Source organism: Propithecus coquereli, unplaced genomic scaffold (assembly GCF_000956105.1).
Source record: "Propithecus coquereli isolate 6110/MARCELLA unplaced genomic scaffold, Pcoq_1.0 Scaffold7, whole genome shotgun sequence".
Lineage (NCBI taxonomy): Eukaryota > Metazoa > Chordata > Mammalia > Primates > Indriidae > Propithecus > Propithecus coquereli.
Genome location: NW_012153062.1, coordinates 9956689 through 9975467, shown reverse-complemented (window position 1 = coordinate 9975467; position 18779 = coordinate 9956689). Strand labels below are relative to the sequence as shown.

The 18779-nt window shown below is 35.9% G+C and overlaps 1 protein-coding gene across 2 annotated transcripts in view; it reads left to right on the top strand.

Moving 5' to 3' along the window:
• The window catches only part of PKN2 (protein kinase N2), a 143904-nt gene that overhangs the window by 101609 nt on the left and 23516 nt on the right, over positions 1-18779 (top strand). For both annotated transcript variants that reach the window (XM_012661160.1, XM_012661161.1), the window contains exons 9-15: positions 9921-10064; positions 10384-10459; positions 11069-11243; positions 11791-11917; positions 12472-12602; positions 12688-12763; positions 12839-12930. In XM_012661160.1, the coding sequence (XP_012516614.1) occupies positions 9921-10064; positions 10384-10459; positions 11069-11243; positions 11791-11917; positions 12472-12602; positions 12688-12763; positions 12839-12930 (821 nt within the window). The remainder of the gene's footprint in view (positions 1-9920; positions 10065-10383; positions 10460-11068; positions 11244-11790; positions 11918-12471; positions 12603-12687; positions 12764-12838; positions 12931-18779) is intronic.

Here is an 18779-nt window from a genome sequence, read left to right as displayed (position 1 = left end):
TGTTTTCTCTTGCTAGTTGAACCTTTTGGATTTATCCTTTGATTATCTTTTGTCTATTATTTTCTATCAGTTTGTCTTTTTGTTCTACTTTTTAGGAAATTTTGATAACCTATATCTGAAAAATTTATATCTGATATTATATTTTTAATTTCTAAAAGTTCACTCTTGTTTTTTTTTTTAACTAACACCCTGTTTTATTCTAATGGAGATAATATAATCTTATATTGTTGAGGATATCAGTTTTAAGTTTTTTTCCCCCTGAATTGCCTCTGTTTCTTCTGAGATCCCTTTTATGATCTCTGTCATATTATATATTTGGTCAAATGTCTGACCATCTTTGGCTGTCACGTGAGGCACTAAAAGTAACTGATTGAAAGCTGTGTGTGTGAGACTGCCCAAGTTCTGAACTAATTGAGAGAAACAAAGACATGACTAATGGAAAATAAAATGTCATCTATATTACTGAAAAATAAGCTGATATTTGAGAGTGTGGTTGGGTGTGCAGCAACAGTGGAGTTATACCCAGTCCCTTGGATTACTGTGGGCTCCAGCCTATTAAAATATAAGGAATGGGAAGGAAGAACAGATAGTGTGATTCCATTGAACTGCCTGGCTCTCAAGAAAAAAAGAAGGAATGGACTATCTCATTCATGCCCAGTTTCTCTCCTAACGTCTTCTGTCAGGTAGCTGGCTATGGCAGATAAGTAAGGGTGTTGAGGCAGAGGCCTAGGTATTTAGGGAAAACGGAGAAAATATTCCTCATAGAAACTATGGCAGTGAGGACAATGCTTTCCCCCCTACAAAAGGATTAAAATGCATGCAAGATCTTGTTAATGGGAAGTAAGACTTCATAATATAGCTGAACAAGAATAGGAATACAAGGACACTTTATTTTTAATTTTTTGTGTGTTACAAACTGACATCGGGCATATTGTTTAATCTGAAATGCTATTTTTTAACTTGTAATGAAGTTATAATAATACCCTTTTTACCTCTCCTTTGCTGCTTCCAGATTCTACTCCTATTAAATAACATGTCATATCCTTCTCTGAGGTTATATGAGTCCTCTGAGACCATGAGCTATACATTTGGCCCTTGAACAATACAAGGGTTATGGTTGCCAACCCCCATACAGTTGAAAATCCAAGTTTTTTTTTTTTTTTTGAGACAGAGGCTCTCTCTGTTGCCCGGGCTAGAGTGCTGTGGCATCATCCCCTAGTTCACAGCAACCTCAAACTCCTGGGCTTAAGTGATCCTCCTGCCTCAGCCTCCCAAGTAGCTGAGACTGCAGGTGTGTGCCACCATGCCCGGCTAATTTTTTCTATTTTAGTTGCCCAGCTAATTTTTTCTATTTTTAGTAGAGACAGGGGTCTCACTCTTGCTGAGGCTGGTCTCGAACTCCTGACCTCAAGCGATCGTCCTGCTTCGGCCTCCCTGAGTGCTAGGATTACGGGCATGAACCACCACGCTCAGCCCGTGTATAACTTTTGACTCCCTGAGAACCTAACTTCCAATAGCCTACGTTGACTAGAAGCCTTACCGATAACATAAACAGTCAATTAACACATATTTTATATTTTGTGGAAAGTGCAAGGTTTTTGTGCCTGCTGGCATAGCTGCAGCAATGGCTTCAGGAATTTCCTTTCTTTTTTTACAAAGATCCTTATGCTCGATTCATTTATCTTGAAATGGCAGGCAACCGCAGCTGCAGACCTCAATCTATGGTACATGTCAAGCAATTCAGCTTTTTCTTGTAATGTTATAACTTCTCCCTGCTTCCTGGAGTCACTTCCAGCACCAGTAGTGGCACTTTGTAAACATCCCGTAGTGTTATTCAAGGTTTATGGTACTGCGCTAAACACCATGAAAAATATGCAATAAGTAAGAGAAGTGATATGCAATTTTCTGGAGAGAGGAACTGCTCACGTGGAGATGATTAGCATCATGTGGTATTTTAAGTGGATACTCCCAACACTTCAACTTACTGCAAATAGAAATAGGAAGTGGCTACAAAATTATTATAGTAGTACAAGTATGTACTACAGTTAATTTTATACAGTTATTTAATATTGCATCTTTATGTTTGTTTACATTTCTCTTGACTACAAATAATGCCATGTACAGTCTGTAAGTGTAAGTGTGTGTAAGTTTTGATAAATTTTAACTTTCTATAATAGATTCATGTATATTTTATGGTAGTAAATGACAAAATAGACTAGTGTCTACATATATTTTAGGCATTCATGAGATAACTTTTTCTTAATTTTTCGATATTTCTAGGCTAAATGGTTCATCTGCAAGTTTTTTCAAATTGTTACAAATCTCCAAAACATTTTGTAATACATTTATTGAAAAAAATGCACATTTAAGTGGACCCACGCAGTTCAAATCTATGTTGTTCAAGGGTCAGTTGTATATAATCATCTACTTTTTTTTTTCATCTGTTATCATTTCTTAACCACCAGGCACTCTCCATCTGATATTTAATAAGGATCACTTTGGTTCTTTTCCCACTCTACGATTTGCCATCATTATGAGGGATTTAAAACATCTATATACCAAGGTATCCATGGGAAATTGGTTCCAGGACCCCATGCAGATAGGAAAATCCATGGATGCTCAAGAGCTTTATATGTAATGGCATAGTATTTGCACCTAACCCATGCACATCTTCTTTTATACTTTAATCTCTAGATTATTTATAATGCCTAATACAATGTAAATGCTATGCAAATAGTTGTTATACTGTATTATTTAGGGAATAATGATGAGGAAAAAAGTCTTTACATGTTCAGTACAGATACAACCATTCATTTTTTTTCCCAAATATTTTTGATTCACAGTTGGTTGAATCCACAATGTGTAACCCACAGATACAGAGGGCTGACTGTGTGTATAAACAACCCATATAACATACCATTATTTCAAACTTCTTTGAACTCTTTGACTCTAAGTATACCTTTATTCCTGTTTCATTTTAGTAATGAATTATTCTGTACCTTTGAAATCTTAAACTCAGTTAACCAGACTTTGACCAAATCTCTTGTTCTCCTAAATAACATAACATAAAACACCAAAAATAATACCTTTACATAATGGTTGTGCAGTAAATGATAATTATTGTTATTATTGTTACTCTTCTGGCTCTCATTACTCTTCATTACCACAAAGCTAGATACTTAATCAAATATTTCCAGTACCTTGATTCTTCAGATTGTTTTCATGCCTTCAGCCCCTTCCAAACTTAATTTTCTTCTCTATTTACCCTAAAACCGTTACTCTGAACTGTTTCCTTACTGATTGCCCTGACAGCATCCTTCAACCTTGTCTGTATACCACATCTGCTGTAAACTCCCAGCAGCAAATCAGTCCTATCATGTTTTTCTCTGCTCTGTTACGCTGAATGCTGCTGAAATTGATCACACCTGTTATTATGAATTTTGGTTTCCAAGCTCAGCTGAGCTTGTAAAAGTTATCCCACATTTCACATTTTTATCCCATTACCAGCAACTTTTCTTTCACCTGTCTCTTTTAAGTCTTTTACCCAACCTCAGACGCCATCGCTTCTCTTTTATAGATTAGATTAAGACCACTAGACCTCAAATTCCTCCTATTACCTGCTGAATTTTCTGTTCATCTTCTTCCTTGGTTTCAGAGAAAGAAGTCTCTCTTTCCGTTTTAGAGTCTATGGTCATTCAATTTGTCCTCTAGTTTACATTCTTTCTAGGCTTCTAAAATCTTGTTTTATCAGTTATCCCTATTATCTGTGTTTATTGCATATGTTTACATTTTTCCCATTAATAAAAGTTTTTGTGCTTCATTGATAGGCCTTTCTTTCACAAACAAGATTCTTGAAAAAATAATTAGTGTTCACTTCTTCCTTACCCTACCATATTTTACCCTGAAGCTTCTACTGCTGTAATGGGTTCTGAAGAAGACACATTATGAATAGTGTCTCATTTAATCCTCACAATAGTCCTATGAGATATGTACAATTATCATCAGTTTTAGGGATTACTGAGGTTCCGAGAGTTTAAGTAACTTTTCTCAGGCCACACAGAGTGGTAGAGCTAGTATTGATTTACATTTCCATCTCTCCAACAAAACTATTAACTATTTCAGATCAGGAGTATATGTTGCTTATTATCTTTGTATTTCCGTCACAGAAGATACTTAGTATAAATATTCACTAAGTATTAATGGAATGAATGAAAATAATTTATGCAAAAACAATTTTAAAACTAAAAAGCGGGGTTTCTTTCAACTTTTTTTTTCTCACCTCAGCATACCCAAGGGACATGACACACTCCAATTAATATCGTGATTCTCAAATAGACATACATCCGTATCTCAGGAGAGAGGGCGTGTGTAACTGAAAATGTCTTCTTCCTTACCCACTTGTACAGCTGAATCTTATTTAATTCTCCATGCCTCACCTGTTATCAGAAAAATCACTACTCTAAAGCATAGTATAGGCATTTTAGCTTTTCCAGCCTTTCTGATCTTTAAATTAATACTCAAGGCTTACAGCACTTGAGAAAAACAAAAGAGCTAGAAATATTCCTTCCATAAAGGACCCTAAGGTCTGATAGGTTAAAAAAAAAAAAAAAAAACTGGGGCAAAATTAAAAAACTGTTAAATTGTGTTTCAGAAGCTTGGGAAAGAATTCTACCCAACATGAGCTTGCATCCAAAATTTAAAAATACATGGAGATACAACCACCATAAGCAAGGAGAAACAGATAATGGGGATTATTATATGTAGAATATGAAATAAATGTTTACAATGTTTAAAGAAATAATAGAGGAATTTGAAAACATGAGCAAAGAATGAATGATGAGCCTGAAAGGCTAGGTAGAGTTTGAAAAACACCAAATAAAATGAAAATACAGATGTGTGGAATTTGCTTCGAAATAATTAGGGGGACGGAGGAAATGAAACATGATTGAATATAAGCTGATAAATTGTTGCTGCTCGTGGGAAGGAGAAGCAAATAGAACTTATAAAAATAGAAAATATAACATTTGAAATAGGAAACTAAGTGGATGTGTTAAACAGAAGAAGAGTTTGTGGCCTGGAAGATAGAGCTGAAGAAGTTGCCCAAAGTACAACATAAGTAGACAAAGAGATGAAAAATATGAAAGAGAGGTTGTTAAGAGACATGAAGGATAGAACGAGAATGACTAACTCACTGAGTGAAGTTCCAAAAGGAGGGAATGGAGGGAATAGAGCAGAGACCATGCCTAAAGCAATTATTGCCATTATGGCCAAGAATTTCCAGAATTGATGAGAACCATGAATCCTCAGATTGGAGAGCACAAGTCCCTACAAGGAGAAATAAAAAGATACCTGTATCTGAGAACTCAGAGGGAAAAACTGTGGGCTGGGTTTAGTTAAGAACGTCTTTGTAGAGGAAATGGATATTTAGTTTGGCCTTGATAGATAATTTGGACTGATATGAAGAAAAGAATAATAGGAAAATCTTATGTAACAATATACGATTTTGGTTGGAGAATAAGATACAAGATTAGAAATAGGCACTATAGTATATAATATGTTTGGAATAATAGGGAGTCTTTGATACTTTTTGTAGGATATGAATTGTCATAAGAAGCAGTTGTAGGCCAGGCACGGTGGCTCACGCCTGTAATCCTAGCACTCTGGGAGGCCAAGGCGGGCAGATTGCTTGAGCTCAGGAGTTTGAGACCAGCCTGAGCAAGAGCGAGACCCCCTCTACTAAAAATAGAAAGAAATTAATCAGACAACTAAAAATATATAGAAAAAAAAAATTTGCCGGGCATGGTGGTGCGTGCCTGTAGTCCCAGCCTACTTGTGAGGCTGAGGCAGAAGGATTGCTTGAGCCCAGGAGTTTGAGGTTGCTGTGAGCTAGGCTGACGCCACGGCACTCACTATAGCCTGGGCAAAAAGAGTGAGACTCTGTCTCAAAAAAAAAAAAGAAGCAGTTGTACATAATTGTTGTACTTAATAATTTCTGTCATAATTATTTACTTGTCTCTTTCCCTGTAAAGGGAGCATAGTTACCCAGATCTTTAGCAGGCAGACTTTTCAAGCCAACGCCATGGCCTTATATTCTCCATTATCTTTGTCTTCTACTCTTCTCTTTGTATTTCTCATCCTCCCAAAAGATCACAAGGTTTCTGTCTTTTTGACACATTTGTTCCACTTGGAGAATCACCCTCATTGGACTCCTAAACTGAAAACAGATATTACTGTTTTCTTAGGTAGTTTTCTGTTTTCCTGGTGGATTTCAGTCTCCTTCCTTCCCTGTACACCTATAGGCTGATAGCTCTGAAGTGTATTTGAATGACTAGGGTCTGACTTACGAGAAACACTATTAGGAGATCAAAGAGCAGAAGGAAAGGGCAATCAGGGTGTTTGTTTCCCTCTCTCCTTCCATGCCTTGCCTTGCTTTTCACAGCGTGTTCATCTGTGGCTACAGCTCCTGCTGGATAGTCCTGTTTCCAAGATCCAGTCCTCACTGGATTCTGGCAACTGTTGCCTCTTGCCCCTTCAGGCTAGGGGCGATAATGGATTTTTACTGTTGCTAGTCCTCAGATTCTTTTCATTCCTTGTTGTTTCCTTAACTTCAGTCACACCTCTATAAGTAGCCAATTTTGAAAACTGTCTGAAACTTTCCATGTACAGTTTGCTTGCTGCCGGCACCCTGACATACTGTCCTCAGAAGCCCATTGAAGACCAATAAATACGACATCTGCTATGTACACCTTTGCAAAAATCTCACCCTTTCCTCAGCTCTTGAATTTTCCAGGCTTTGAGTAATTTTCTCTATTAGTGGCAACAGAGAGTTTACTTTTTGCCCTTTCTTTTCTTTTTGGCAATGGAGCCTAGTATCATTTACTTCTGTCAAAATTTCCAGATTTTTTTGGTTCATTGTCCTCAGTGTCCCTGTAGTTTAACAAATCAGCTCTTTTTGAAAAAAGCAGAAATATTGAGAGAAAAGATAATATTTTAATTTCATTCTTACCTAATCACAGTGAACTAATGGGGTATGTTACCTGATGCACACTGTATAGCTCCCCAAAGCTTAGAGTCAGATGGACACTGCACCCTCATCTCTTCTTCGACATTGATTTTTCATATGGAGTTGCTTTCTTTTTTATTATTGAAAACCCAGCTTAGCAAAGGTATGGTATCATTAAAAGGAATGTGGAATGTAATGTTGAAACTATGAACTACCTTGATCTAGTAGTTCTCATGGTGTCCAATAGATGTCGCTGTGTTTCCTTTGAAAAGTGAAATTATTCTCTAGTACCCCAGGGTTCTTCAGCAGTTTAGGAACCTCAGCTTGCTTTCTTTTTCCTTTTAATTTTATTTTTTATTTTTTCCACTTAGCCCAGTAATGAAAGATGGGAACCTCAGCCTTCTTTGTGCTAATTCCTTTATGCTAGATGTACGCTGTTTTTTTTTAATTGCCACATATTTTTAAAAATTTGTTACTTGCCTTCCTCCACTACATGTAAGACTTATTCAGTGGTCTTTTTCTGTTTACATTCGGGTCTTAGAGAGACCTCAGACAAACCACGCAAATTTCTTAGATCTCCCACACAGTTTTCTGATTCTAAATTCAAATTCACTATAAAACAAACTGAAACATAAGTTGGGACAGTCTGCCTGTACTCCCAATCAGTACCTAGCTCAAATCGTATTGTTCAGTTTTTTTGGTAGTAGTTTTTTTTACTCCATCTAGAATTTTGTTGCTCCTAGAGTTTGAAATTATCCATAAGCATGCCCTTACCTTATGGAACTGACCTGCTTCATCTGGAAAATTGCCAGCAAACCAGCAGTAACACTTGAAGTTTAAATTCTAAACATTAGTGGCATCTCCTTACATAAAAGCCTCAGTCTGTCTGTATGGTACTTTGCTTTTCAGATGCTATATGTTTGGTTTACTTACCCAACATGCTGAACTGTTAGGGGTTAAAGTAGGATTTGGTTTCATAACACAAGTGATGGAGTACTGACATAAAATACCACTAGATCACAGCCACTCTCCCCCATGCTGTAACAAGAGTGATGCTAACAGGAAATAGTGTGAAGTAATAAACAGTGAAGAGCTTTATACCTAAAACCTCATTGGAGAACTCCATGATAGCTAGCTTAAGGTCTGTGAGGTGACCTCCGTCCTAAATCTCAGATCTGTAACATGGAATAAAGAAGCAAAAGAAAAAGAAATATGTCAATATGTTAGTTTTAACCAGAGTGGCTAGAATAAATAGCAAATGAGGTGATTGGACCTCCTTTCATCTAGAGTAAGATATAATCTTACCATTTTAACAGTGTGAAAGTGTAAGAGCTTTTAACAAGCACTAATTCTGTCTGCAGTATCTGTACACCTTGCATCTGTCTGTTTGATCCATAACAAGTCTTTCTGAGACAGTGGAGGAAGATAGGAGAAAGTAGACCTCTCTTCCTCTAGTCTAAAAGAAATGTAGTCTAAATTACCGATCCCTGGTACCATTATTCTTCCAGTTTATTTCCCAAAATAACTATTTCTAAAATACACTTTTAATTTGAATAGAACATCATAGATTTCATACTCTATCCCTTCTGTATGCCATTTGCTAGTCTTAAAATAATTATATTCTCATACTTCCTCTTTCATGACAAGTATTCTCTTCCATATTAATTGAGAGTCAGAGAGAAAAAATGAGATAGGAGGCTCTGGGATCACATACTCACTGCCATAGATATCTTTTTCTGACTCTTTCTGATTGGCTGTGAGACCTTCTGGAATATTATGTTTTGACTCATTTTTTTTATGTCACATTTTTGTAAGTGTTTTCTATGTTCTTTTGCATCAACTAGATTTATAATTTAAAGCCAAAGTTTTTTTATTGTATATATTAAGAACTTACGTAATAAGATGGATAAGTTCATAAATTGAAAGTTGTTATATAAAAGAAGTAATTTATTACTTTGTAGAACCTAAAAGAAAAAACATTTATCTCTTTTTATAGATCTACAGAATCCTGAAAAACAAAATAATGGAAAAATCTGGTATTTTATAATTCAAATGTATATATAGATGATAGCATATCGGTAGAAGTCAGTTTATGGCTTGAGCATAATTTATAATCCATGTTCTCCAGGTGCATTTAATAATTGGTTGTTAAAACCTTAAATACATTTTTGCACATAAACATTATTTTTAATGATTATAATGTATTCTCTCTTATGTATATGGTATAATATACTTGTCACTGGTTTTTGAACATTCAGGTACTTACTAATTTGCTTTTTTTTTTTAATTCTTTGGTGTTAAAATAAGTGAATTTCTTTTTGTGTAAAGCTTAGTGTGAATTTCCCATCTTCCCTACCTATTCAGGCCACTGCACTAATTGGTCTTGCTACACAGTAGTATTCTTTTGAAAATTTAGTGACCTAGTATTCTTAAAGTGCTTAGCACTGTGTGTGGCACACTGTAAGTGCAAAATAAACGTTACTTTACCTTTTCCTGGCTCAGCAATAGGATGAGGAAATAAGGTTTGAAATGGGGTCTTTTAGCAGTAGCATAGTAAGTGACAGCAAGTAGAGGAAGAAAATTCAAAAGATTGAAACCGTGAAAGGGGAAGAAGTTGCTGTGGTCATTTATCTGTATTGGTTGGTCTCAGTTATGTGTTCTTTAATTACACTTCAGGTATACGTAAGCTAGAGAATGTCTGAATATAAGTTTTGTTCCTTGGAGTTAAAATGTATGAGTTTGTTAAAGTAATATACAATTGAGAAATGTCACAAAACTCTTTAAAATAGTGTGAACTTTGTGTGTGTTATCTTTGTTTATTGTATTTGTAATTTCATATTTTTTGTGATATTTTATTCAAGTGTGTGTCCAATGATGTCTTTTCTGTTTTCTTTATTTATTTTTTTAATTATCCTAGTCACGTGAGCTGGAAATTTCAGTTTATTGGCGTGATTGGCGATCTCTGTGTGCTGTAAAATTTCTGAGGTTAGAAGATTTTTTAGACAACCAACGGCATGGCATGTGTCTCTATTTGGAACCACAGGGTACTTTATTTGCAGAGGTAATAAATGTATTTCATTAAATGTGCGTATCTACAATTGAAATTATGTTTGTAGGCGGCATGATGTGGAAATGGAAAGAGTGTTAGGCTGAAAGGCAGATTACTTGGGTTCTTGGCTCAATTCTGCCTCTGAATAGCTATGTGACCTTGAGACAAATCATTTATTTTCTAGGTATGTTTGGTCATCTAAAAAATGAGGGGGCTGGGCTAAATTACAACTAAGATTCCCTTAAGCTTTCAAATCTTATAAATTTAGTGTATTTCATGAACCATAAATCCAGCGCTATTTTCATGTCAACTTGAATTTTCTTCACTGCAGGTTACCTTTTTTAATCCAGTTATTGAAAGAAGACCAAAACTTCAAAGGCAAAAGAAAATTTTTTCAAAACAACAAGGTAATTACTCAGAATCAAATACAAAGTATTTTAGTGTTTTTTTAAATATAGACAATCTAATTACTATTTAAAAAGTAATATTCATCTATTTTTTTTTCTTTTTAGGTGTTCATTCATTTGTTTCTAATTCTTTTATTAAGGAATATTTTAAACATTTCCATAAGTGGAGAGACTAGTGCAGTGTAGATGCACCATCACCCAGCTTCAACAATAATCAACTCATGGCCAGATTTATTTTATCCCCATCTTATCCACTGACTACTTTTTTGGATTTATTTGAAACAAACCTATACATCATATTGATTCATCCATAAATATTATAGTTTGTATCTCTGAAAAATAAGGATTCTTTTTAAAATCGTAACCACATGTTACTAGAGTTCAGAAAATAAAACTAGACTTAAGAAAACAAAACTATTTATTTTTAAAACTTTTTATGGTATTTTGCACTAGCCTTTAATGGCAAATAGTTAAGAACTAGTTTTTTTAAGTGACAAGTTGTTTGCTCTTTATAAATATAAACTGATGCATATGAATTTTTAAATTATGGCTTTTGGTAAAATATAAAGAAATTACTTGTTCTGTTTTCTTTATTCTCAATGTCCACAGGCAAAACATTTCTCAGAGCTCCTCAAATGAATATTAATATTGCCACTTGGGGAAGGCTAGTGAGACGAGCTATTCCTACAGTAAATCATTCTGGCACCTTTAGCCCTCAAGCTCCCGTGCCTACTACAGTGCCAGTGGTTGATGTACGCATCCCTGAGCTAGCACCTCCAGCTAGGTATGTGTCTAAGATTTTTAAGCATCTCTTATACAAAATAGTTATTGTGACAGTTTTACATATTAATTGCAGCAGGTGTACTTAAAGTCTCATTTTTTTTTTCAAGTAGTATTTTGAAATTAGTTTTGTGTTTACTTAAAAAATTTAGACCAGGCATAGTGGCTCACACCTGTAATCCTGGCACCTTGGGAGGCCAAGGCAGGAGGATAGCTTGAGGCCAAGAGTTTGAGACTAGCCTGGGCAAGACAGTGAGACCATGTCTCTACAAAAAATTTTTTAAATTAGCTGAGTGTGGTGATGCATGCCTGTAGTCCTAGCTACTCGGGAAGCTGAGCCATGGGGATCACTTGAGCCTGGGAGTTGAACGTTGCAGTGAGCTATGATGATGCCACTGCACTCCAGTCTGGGTGACAGAACGAGACCCTGTCTCAGCCCCCACAACCCCACCCCCCCCCCAAAAAATAGAAATTGTTTGCTTTAATTTTAAAGCTATTTAAAATGTATACTTTCAATTACTGTTTTGGTAAATTACTTTATCTTCTATAAGTGATTCAACAGTAACAAAATTGGACTTCGATCTTGAGCCTGAACCTCCTCCAGCCCCACCACGTGCCTCTTCCCTTGGAGAAATAGATGGCTCTTCTGAATTAAGAATTTTGGATACACCAGGACAGGCAAGCCATTTTAAACCTTGCATAATTCCTCTCACCAAATGAATTAGCCGTAAAAAGCATCCTAGTGAATAAAGTATATCTTTCAATTAAAAGTTGCTTCTGTGAACTACGGTATTTATGGTTCTTATGAATAGACAATTCTCAACTAAATTAGACTGAGTTGACAAGAGATAACTAAGTTCTTAACGTTGGCATGCCATTGTCATTAGCCTCTGGATGTTCACAAGCCAGTAAAGATGGAATGGGCTTCTTAAAGCTAGAAGGAGCATAGGAGCATGGTTGATATTAAATGACATGTTGCTTAAAACACTCTTCATCTTCTAAGTTGGTTACCAGTATGCATTGAAGATGATAATAATGTGTTAGTTTTTCATATATTTTAGATATATGTAATATAAAATTAATGGCCACAAGAATGAATAACTAATATCTGAATTTTACTTTTCTCTCTAATATTTATTATATTGACTTCCAAAATTTTTTCTTCAATTTTTTCATTACCAAATAAGTTGTTTTCTGAAGGTTTCTGTGATTTAATGTTTAATATTTTACAGGATTCAGAAACTGTTTTTGATATTGAGAATGACAGAAATAATATACTTCCAAAATCCCAGTCTGAATACGAGCCCGATATTCCTCAATCAGGCCTCGAATATAGTGGTATTCGAGAACTTGAGGATAAAAGGTAAAGAATATATACAAAGTTTTGCTACTATATGTTTCATACCATACTTTATTGCCTTATTTTTAATTGAAATTACTGTTTTCAGATCTCAGCAAAGGTTTCAGTTTAATCTACAAGACTTCAGATGTTGTGCTGTCTTGGGAAGAGGACATTTTGGAAAGGTAATCTTTTGGAATTTTTTGGAGTACTTAAAAACTTAACTTATATGCGAAGTAATTATTTTAATCTCATTTCAGGTGCTTTTGGCTGAATATAAACACACAAATGAGATGTTTGCTATAAAAGCCTTAAAGAAAGGAGACATTGTGGCTCGAGACGAAGTAGACAGGTTAGTTTTTAAAAATGAAATTGTTTAATTTTTCTTAAGTTGTCAGTTAAGAGGGTTGATGTACATATTGCAACAGCAAAATTTTCTTATTTCATAGTAATATATGAAGAAACTAAATAATATATCTATATTTGACATAAGGTAGACATTCATCAAATATATCAAATTCTTTCTAGCCACTGCCTTTTTCCCCTTCTTATAACAAATAACTGATTAGTGGATTACCAAGAAAAGATGATGAAATGTTCAAACTAATTCTTAAGTTTTTTACACGTGGGGATGTTAAAGTGATTATATGGAATAGGAACTCTTACTTATCTGTGGTTCTTTTAGGCTGTATCCCATTTCATCTATGGAAATGATAAAAATGTCATTTACAAAAAATGTGCACTTAACTGAAGGGTTAATATATTCTGCTTTTGAAAATACAACTTTATTATTTTCCTCTATTTTTCTTAAAATTATGTTTTTTGACCATTGCATTTAACCTTTCTGGGTACAATAAAGTAAGTTGTGGATATATCTTTTTATACAATTACTGAAAGGCAAGGATTTGGGAGATAAAGATTGTAATTAGATTAGAGAGTATACTTTAAAATGACTATCTTAGTAGAGGATGGTTAAAAATATAAAGTATTATATAAAAATGGCATATTTATCACAGAAAGAGGCTTTTATTGGATATGTAGTAGTATTTTCCTTGTACCACTGGGAAGCATCTATTGATATTAATGGAAGATAGCCCTGTAATAATGACAAGAGTCCTAGACTATGAGTGAGAAGACTGACTCTTCTAGTCCTGATTGTTCCTCCTTAGTAATGATTTGACTAAACAAAATTTAAGTGAACATCTTCGAGTCCCAATTAACCCATATATTTAAAAATAAGTATTTTTTGTAATGTTTGTCTTACTGACTTGTATTAAGTGAAGTACATATATATACATACACACACACACACACACACACACACACACACACACACACAAGCTATGTAATATAAAAACTAGTATTAACAATGGCTGGATACTTTCCAGAAAGCCCTAGTATGTGCCAAATCACTAGACTTTTGTTTTTTTTGAGACTAGATCTCACTCTGTTGCCTTGGGCTGGAGTGCAGTGGCCTGATAATAGCTCACTGCAACCTCAAACTCCTACATTCAAGCCATCCTCCTGCCTCAGCCTCCTGGGTAACTAGGGCTACTGGCGTGTGGTATCGCACCCGGCTAATTTTTTTTGTAGGAATGGGGTCTCACAGTGTTGCTCAGTCTGGCCTCAAACTCTTGGCCTCAAGCGATCCTCCCGCCTTGGCCTCCCAAAGTGCTGGATTACAGGTGTAAGCCACTGCATCCGGCCCCAAATTGCTAGTTTTTAATGTTTTTTCCACTATACGAGTAGTTCTTAGCATTAGGACAAATCTTAGAAGATTGAGATTTTTTTCTTTATGTAAAAAGATCTTTTTTAAAAAATTTGCCTATTTATTTTTCACCTCTTTTTTTGTTTACCATTTCTAAAAGTCCAAAATCACATCAAAATAAATGCTTTCTCGATATCTAAAACTACTCAGAAGATCTTGCTGGATTTTTATAAAATATTGAGTACCATATTACATACATGTTTAGAACTATGTTTTTATGTTACGAAGCAGATGATTAAAGCAAATCTTTGATCCCACCTTTGTTTATACTTGGAATAATAGAAGGATCACATGTTTTTCTTTCCTGAAAGAATATTTGCTTTATTTCAGATTTGTAAATTGTAAATTCATTTGTTTTCTAAAATAATAGTAAACTGGTTACTACTTCTATTAATTTTGGTTTATATAGCTTCCTGCTATATTGTTACTTCTCTGAGCCAAGTCTTTGTAGGAGAACACTTTCTAATTAAATCTAGATAGAATAATATTAATATGGCTATTAAATAGGGAAGTCTAGATCACAGACAGGAGCTTTAGCCTTAACCTAGGCCATTACCACTACTGAAAATGAATCTAGCTCACTACTGAAAATGAATCTAGCCTTGGAGAAAAGTGGATAAGTGATCTATATTTAACTTCAGCTTTAAATCTCTGTACTTTCAGTAGCATAGAATTTTAAAAATCTCAAGTAGAATTGGTATAAAAAGAAAAATGGAAAATTCAAGAGTGAAAAATGGAACTCACTCTTAGAGTAATGTGAGGAAGGTAAGAAAAAAATAATTTTACTTTTCTAACATATCTGGAAGAAGGCAAGAAAAAATCAATTTAAAAAATAGATAAAAGACCAGCATATTTTTAAAAGTAGTATGTCTTTTTTTTTTCTTTTGAGCCAGGCTCTTGCTCTGTTGCCCAAGCTAGAGTGCAGTGGCATTACCGTAGCTTGCTGCAACCTCAAACTCCTGGGCTTAACAGATCCTCCTTCCTCAGCCTCATGAGTAGCTGGAACTACTGGCATGTACCAGCACACCTGGCTGGTTTTTCTATTTTTCATAGAGGTGGGGTCCCACTCTATTGCTTAGGCTGATTTCAAACTCGTGGCCTCAGCCTCCCAAAGTGCTGGTATTACAGGTGTGAGCCACCACACCCAACCAAAAGCAATATATTTTATTACTTGCAAGTATGAATAGTAAATAGCTCAAACTAAACTAATTATAACTAAGCAGAATTTTTTATGTTGACTTCCTAGCTCATCCTTTAAATAGATCAATAGAATTCGATGTTACTGTTCATTAGTGGTTTGTTTTTTATTCCCCTTCATCATAAACCTTTACGCATCTTTATTTTTGCATCTTCTACATATATAATTTTAAATTAAGTAATTTCCTTAGTTAACAGTACCATTAAAACAATACTAAGCGTACCACTCTGCCTGAGCCCCAAACAACCCCAGAAAGTCTCGCGAGAGCGGTCAAGAAGCACGCAATATGCGGGAAGGAATAAAGCCGAAGTGGCGCGAACCCAGGGACCCCACGGCCTCCAGGGTTGTGGGAATGCGCTTTATACGCCTCCCACCAGAGTAGGGAGGCGCTGCCCGTTAAATCGTAATCTTTAAGGGAGCCCGGCTTGACTCCGTACCAGTTCTCAATCATCTCTTTGATGGCATTAGCGGGCCGCTGGAACTTCCCCCACTGTAGTACGGTTCACCACTGTCTCTTCCAGCCGCCGGTTAACCCCTGCCACGAACGACAGTTGGGCGCCAGAAGAGCCCGCATTAGTGGTTTATTTTTATTTTTTTTATTTCAGCATATTATGGGGGTACAGATGTTTAAGTTACGTATGTTGCCCTTGCCCCCCCCCGCCCAAAGTCCGAGCTTCAAGCATATCCATCCCCCGGGTAGTGCGCATCGCACTCATTGTTTGTGCATATGCCCGTCCCCTCCTCCCCCCTCCCCCCTGCCCAACGTCCAATAAATGTTATTCTTATATGTGCACTTAAGTGTTGATCAGTTAATACCAATTTGATGGTGAGTACATGTGGTGCTTGTCTTTCCATTCTTGGGATACCTCACTTAGTAGAATGGGTTCCAGCTCTATCAGGATAATACAAGAGGTGCTATATCACCATTGTGTCTTAAAGCTGAATAGTACTCCATGGTATACATATACCACATTTTATTAATCCACTCATGTGTTGATGGACACTTGGGTTGTTTCCACATCTTTGCAATTGTGAATTGTGCTGCTATGAACATTCGAGTTCAGGTGTCTTTTTTATAGAGTGACTTTTGTTCTCTTGGGTAGATGCCCAGTAATGGGATTGCTGGATCAAATGGTAGTTCTACTTGTATCTCTTTAAGATGTCTCCATATTGCTTTCCACAGAGGTTGCACTAGTTTGCAGTCGCACCAGCAGTGTATGAGTGCTTCTGTCTCTCCGCATCCACGCCAACATTTATTGTTTTGGGACTTTTTGATAAACGCCAGTCTCACTGGAGATAAGTGATATCTCATTGTGGTTTTGATTTGCATTTCCCTGATGATTAGAGGTGTTGAGCATTTTTTCATATGTTTTTTGGCCATTGTTCTGTCTTCTTTTGAAAAGTTTCTGTTCATGTCCTTTGCCTACTTTTTGATAGGGTTGTTTGATTTTTTCTTGCTGATTTTCCTGAGTTCTAAAATAGATTCTAGTTATCAGCCCTTTATCAGATTTATAGCATGTGAAAATTTTCTCCCATTCTGTAGGTTGTCTGTTTGCTCTTGTGACACTTTCTTTGGCTGTGTAGAAGCTTTTTAATTTGATCAGGTCCCATTTATTTATTTTGGTTGTTGCTGTGATTGCCTTTGGGGTCTTCTTCATAAATTTTTTGCCTAGGCCAAAGTCTAGAAGAGTATTTCCAACATTTTCCTCTAGAATTCTAATAGTTTCACTCCTTAGGTTTAAGTCTGTTACCCAGCATGAGTTGATTTTTGTGAGAGGTGAAAGGTGTGGGTCCTGATTCAGTCTTCTACATGTGGCTATTCAGTTTTCCCAGCACCATTTATTGAATAAGGATTCTTTTCCCCAGTGTATGTTTTTGTCTGCTTTGTCAAAGATTAGATGGATGTATGAGGATGGTTTTATATCTGGGTTCTCAGTTCTGTTCCCCTGGTCAATGGCTCTGTTTTTGTGCCAGTACCAAACTGATTTGATTATTACAGCCTTGTAATAAAGTTTGAAGTCTGGTAAATTGATACCTCCCATTTTGTTTTTATTGCCTAGGATTGTTTTTGCTATACGGGGTCTTCTCTGGTTCCATATGAAGCGTAAAATTAATTTTTCTACGTCTGTGAAGAATGATGTTGGTATTTTAATAGGGATTGCATTGAATGTATGGATCACTTTGGGTAGTATAGACATTTTAACAATGTTGATTCTACCGACCCACAAGCATGGTATTGTTTTCCACCTGTTTACGTCCCTCTGCTATTTCCTTCCTCAGTGTTTCATAGTTCTCCCTTTAGAGGTCTTTTACCTCCTTAGTTAAATATATTCCTAGGGACTTTATTTCCTTTGTTGCAATTGTGAAGAGAATTGAGTCTTTGATTTGGTTCTCGGTATGACTGCTATTGGCGTATATGAAAGCCTCTGATTTGTGTGTATTGATTTTGTATCCTGAGACTTTACTGAATTCATTTATCAATTCCAGAAGCCTCTTGGTTGAATCCTTGGGGTTCTCTAGATGTAATATCATATCATCAGCAAATAGTAACAGTTTGATCTCTTTTGTTCCCATTTGTATGCCTTTAATTCCACTCTCTTGCCTGATTGCTGTGGCCAGGACTTCAGCACTATGTTGGATAGAAATGGAGATAGTGGGTAACCTTGTCTGGTACCAGTTCTAAGTGGGAATGCTTTCAATTTTTCCCCATTCAATATGATGTTGGCTGTGGGTTTGTCATATATGGCTTGTATCATTTTTAGGTAATCCCCGTCTATGCCTATTTTGTTAAGCGTTCAATATCATAAAAGGGTGTTGAATTTTGTCAGATGCTTTTTCTGCGTCTATTGAGAGAATCATGTGGTTTTGGTTTTTGCTTCTGTTTATGTGGTGAATTACGTTTATAGATTTGCGTATGTTGAACCATCCCTGCATCTCTGGAATGAAGCCCAATGGTCATGATGGATTATTTTCTTAATAAACACCTGGATTCGGTTAGCTAGAATTTTGTTGAGAATTTTTGCATCTATATTCATAAGGGATATTGGTCTGTAGTTTTCCTTTTTTGTTGCGTCCTTTCCTGGTTTTGGTATCAGGGTTATGTTGGCTTCGTAAAATGTGTTGGGGAGGAATCCATCCTTCTCAATGTTGTGGAATAATTTCTGCAGGATAGGCACCAGTTCTTCTTTGTAGGTGTGGTAAAATTCGGGTGTGAAACCATCTGGTCCAGGACTTT